This window comes from Mus pahari, chromosome 17 (assembly GCF_900095145.1).
Source record: "Mus pahari chromosome 17, PAHARI_EIJ_v1.1, whole genome shotgun sequence".
In the NCBI taxonomy this organism is placed as follows: Eukaryota; Metazoa; Chordata; class Mammalia; order Rodentia; family Muridae; genus Mus; species Mus pahari.
The window spans coordinates 65,997,715-66,002,269 of NC_034606.1; the positions used below are offsets into that span (position 1 = coordinate 65,997,715).

General features: G+C 52.3%; 1 protein-coding gene across 1 annotated transcript in view; it reads left to right on the top strand.

Annotated features, from left to right (window-relative positions):
• Positions 1–1,162, top strand: part of LOC110334567 (keratin, type II cuticular Hb6-like) — a 6,015-nt gene extending 4,853 nt beyond the window's left edge. The window contains exons 7-8 of the mRNA XM_021216292.1: positions 817–848; positions 981–1,162. Coding sequence (XP_021071951.1) covers positions 817–848; positions 981–1,162 — 214 coding nt within the window. The remainder of the gene's footprint in view (positions 1–816; positions 849–980) is intronic.
• The last annotated feature ends 3,393 nt before the right edge of the window (positions 1,163–4,555 follow it).

Sequence of the window (4,555 nt, forward strand, 5' to 3'; positions counted from 1 at the left end):
ACACACACACACACACACACAGAGAGAGAGAGAGAGAGAGAGAGAGAGAGAGAGAGAGAGAGAGAGATCCCTGAAAAAGAACCTAAGTGTGTCTATACCACATAGAAGGAGAAAGGCAGAGGACCACAGTATCTGTTCTGAGTTTGTCAGTCTCCGTCTTGTGGGTTCCGGCCACTTCTGCTTGGTTCCCTTCTGGAAAATCATGCCAAGCGGAGAAGAATTATAGGCCAGGTAGTGTTGGAGTCTTAACCCTGAACTGTCATTTTCCATTTTCCCTGTGAGTGCCCAACAGGAGGACTGCTATAGGTATCTTCCAATGAGAGGACTGCTGTAGGTAGCTTCCCAGCTGCTGCTAAGGTTCTAAGCTCTCATCTCTCCATCTGGGGTCTTTTATGAAGACAGTGGTTGTCTTCAGACACAGGGGCAAAATGTTCTGATTTCCCTTAGACCCATATTGTTACAATGACGAGGTTTAGAAGATTATACCTGGTTCCCAACAATGCACTTACAGCTCAAAACCAACAGGGCAACAGCAGCCAGTGCTTCAGCACATGTGTCTAGGGTGTCTTAGTCCCCAGGAGAGCACTTGGATTATTCTGGGAGGAGACTAGGGTGCACAGCGAATAAGCATGGTGTGATAGAGGACATGCCTTGCCTTCCGAACTCACCTGGTCCCCACCCCCAGGGTTACCCCCGGCTTCGGGGTTCTCGGTTTTTCCCCTGCACTCTTACCCTAGGGCGAGAGTCCAGAAGGACTCATGATGGCTCCTGTAACACCCTTTCGGTGGACTAACATCTCCCTTTCCTCTCCCACAGGTTGTGTGAGGGCGTTGGCTCCGTGAATGTGTGTAAGTAATTCCAGCCTCCCCCTTTCCTCCGGGGTGGTGCGCGCCTTTGGGGCAGGAACACTTGAGCTTGCTGTGGAGCCTCTTGGCAATGGCGGTGCCTGACAAGGTCTCCCCTGTTCTCCGGGCTTTCAGGCGTGAGCAGCTCCCGCGGTGGCGTCGTCTGTGGCGATCTCTGCGTCTCTGGTACTGCCCCTGCTGTCAACACAAGAGTGTGCAGCGCCCCCTGCAACGGAAACGTGGTGGTGGGCACCCCCAATGCCTGCGCCCCCTGCGCAGGGGCAGGCTCCTGCAGCGGAGGCTGTAAGAAGTGCTAGGAGGCCACAATGCTGCAAGCTACTGCCAAGGGCCACCCTGCCCGAAGGGACAGCACAGCGGGACAGTGGCCTCGGCGCCTTTATCTCGTTCTGTAGCTTTCCCTAGCAACTTGTTCCCAGAGTTCTTGCTTTCTTTCCCTTTCTGCCCTTTTGCTGGATTCATTGGTCTTAGGATGTTGGAGGATCTGCTGCCCCAGGATCCTCTTTGTCCGACTTTACCCGGGTCCCTAGCATACTTTTGCTTGGGCATGGAGACAGGGACCAACATGGTTGCCAGCTTTCCTGACACTCCGCTAGAGACCACATGACCCAGAGCATCTTCCAGGTCTGCCTGGCAGCACCTCCCCCAAACCAGGGGCTCAGCTGCCTGCTCCTTAGGTTTTGTCTCTCTTTGCGTTCCCAATAAACTAATTGCAGCGACTCAAACTCGCGCCTCAGTCTCTCCAAAACGCTGCCTATGCCAGTCGCTTCGGCCAGAGTCTCAGGACTCCAACGCTCTCTGTCTCAGCGCTGTGGGCTGGGTGACTGTTCCTGAGCTCCATCAGGGCACGTTACTTTGTAGCATCCTTGGCCTCCTCGCTAGATGCAGGAGGTTTCCTCTGCCCCTCATTATGATAAGCAAAGACATTTCTAGACAAGGTGAAATGTCACCCAGGGATTCTCAGACAGTCATTTTGCTCCCCTTCTTCAAAGGGCATTTCTGGGGTGCAGGGAGGAAGGGACTCAGAATGGCAGAGGTAGGGAGGAGAGGGATTCTGGGTAGGTCAGGGTCAGGAGACCTGGCTACTGACTCGGAGTAGTGATGTATGGATAAATACTATGTTGCTTCTCTGCTGGGGAGTGAGGAGAGGTGCCCTTAATCCCTAGTGCTGCTCCCAGCGGTCCCAGGAGATGGAACAGAGGCTTTGATCCTAGAAGCACTATTGGGACAGCAGTCTGTCTGTCTGTCTATCTCCAGTACTACAGCAGGCAGGACTCTCTTCCTCAGTGGACTTCATCTGTGAAATGGGACAATGGTACTTACATTGTGGGGAAGAGTGTTAGCTAATGATGATAAGTAATGAATCTCTACAGAGGGGTGTCATTTTTAAAATTTAAAATAAACATATTTTTCCCAGTACCAAGGACCAAACCCATGTCTCTGCACATGCTAGACAAATGCTGTCCCTCTGAATTTTGCCAGGGAGGCTTCAAACACAAGTTCCCGACTCTCCCTGCTTCTTCCTGATTCTGTGGCCTTTGTGTGTGTGTGAGAGAGCTCCTCTTTCTCTTGGCATCTTTTTGGGTACTGTGATGGAGAGGTTCTCAGAGTCTTCCTTGCCAAGGCTGGTCCTGCTGCTGGCTGCCAGCTGGGAGCGTAGGTGGAGGCTGTTGGCTGGACTATGCCAGCCAGGCTCCAATTATAATAATCTGAGCAGACAGAATTATCACAAGTGGTTATGAACTGCAGTGGCGGCTGGAGGAAGGAGAGGAGGTTGACAAGAGGTAAGACGGTAAACTCAGGAGCTGTGGTGACAGGTGAGGGTTGGGCTTGCCTGGTGCTCTGGTGACCCTTGACCTTCACTTCACCGGATTGAGCGTGGCCTAGGGTATCTGTGAAGCACATCTCTGGTTGTGTCTGTGAAGGGGTTTCCAGAGATAATTTACTAAGGGGGAGAAGACCCACTCTGAATATGGGGTTCTGTTCTCCAATCTAGAGGACTAGATTTGACAGGGGAGAGAAGAGGAAGTCAGTCCAGTGAAAACTCTCCCCTCTCCTTAAGGTTGCAGCTTCAACATGGCTTCCATCCATCTCTGGCTTGCATTCTCCTTCCCAGATTCCTTTTCTTCCAGCCCTAAGGCCCAGGGCTCTTTGTAGAGCTCTTTGCCTGTTTCCTCTAAACTCAGACACTCCCCCAAGAAGGAGAAGGGAGGCCCACAAGACTCAGGAAGACAGTGGAAGGCCAGACTCAGAGGACCCCCAGATTTACAGGCCTTGCCCAAGGTGGAACTGACAGGGAGCTCCAGAATTGTGTGTGTGTGTGTGTTGTGTGTTTGTGTGCACGTGTGTGTGTTTGTGTGTGTGTTGTGTATGTTTGTGTGTGTGTTATATGTGTGTTGTGTGTTTGTGTGCATGTGTGTGTGTCATGTGTGTGCACATCTGTTTGTGTGTTTGAGTGTGTGTTTGTGTGTGTGTTGTATGTGTGTTTGTGTGTGTTGTGTGTTTGTGTGCATGTATGTGTGTTGTGTGTGTGCACATGTGTTTGTGTGTTTGAGTGTGTGTTTGTGTGTGTTGTGTGTGTTTGTGTGTGTGTGAGTGTGCGTGTGTGTGTTTGTGTGAGTGTGTGTGTTGTATGTGTGTTTGTGTGCACGCGTGTGCATGTGTGACTGCCCAGGCTGCCTTTGAGCCACCCACACTCCTGTACACATGGACCTGTGCAAGCATGTCAGCTCCTCAGGTACATGGACTTTCTTAGAAACACAACTTTTTGCTGTTGTAGGTGTTTTTCACCACTTCTTTGTCTGGGTGACTATTCAGACATTTGCTCACGTCTCTCCAGGAAAAGTCACACAGCACGTGACTATGGAGCTGGGGATGCAGGCCTAGAGACAGTCACTGGAGCTAATACTTGAGGCTACAGTGTCAGCCTTGGATAAGTGGGAGGAAGGTGGCTCCCTGGGGTGCCCTGTGTGCCATGGTAATGAGATTCCTGAGGTTGCCTGTCCTTAAGGTCTCCTCCTCAAGGCCTTGGGAAGAATTATCAATGTCCAAGAGCAGCTTCTAAGAAGGGAAGAACTGCAAGGTCCCGCCCCCCCCTGCAGGGCTTCTGTCCCTGCACTTGCCTAGTGACAAGGACATCTGAGGCCCTGTAGGGGAGCCAGCGAGGGGGGCTGGGAGGCCTGAAAGGCACTGTGTGGTGAATCAGGGTCAGTGTGCAGGCCTATTATACTCTTTTAGAGAGCCTGAGGTCGCCTGGGGTGGGGGAGGGGCAGGGGGGAGGTGGGGCGGGGCCAGAGGAGCAGAGGGAGCACTGGCAGAAGGGACTGTGTTCTGTGGAGGCCTCTGACTGCTGTGTGGTATGAGCAAGCCTCACCCTACTCTGAGTTGTGTAAAACAGTGGCCTTCCAGACTGAGCCTTCTGCTGGTTGATTCCGTTTTACACAGTGGGATTCAGTTCCATCTGGATGCAAAGAACAAGGCAGGTCCATCAACACTTTGCATCTCCTGTGTATGTGAAGCCACCATGAAATGCCTCACACTGGTCACGAGGTGCACACTTAACTCATTCACATAGGCTGAAAAGCAGCACCCACGAACTTACCAGGGTAGAGGAGGAGCACGTGGGCACAGGAGGAGCACATGGGCACAGGAGGAACACATGGGCACAGGAGGAGCACATGGGCACAGGAGGA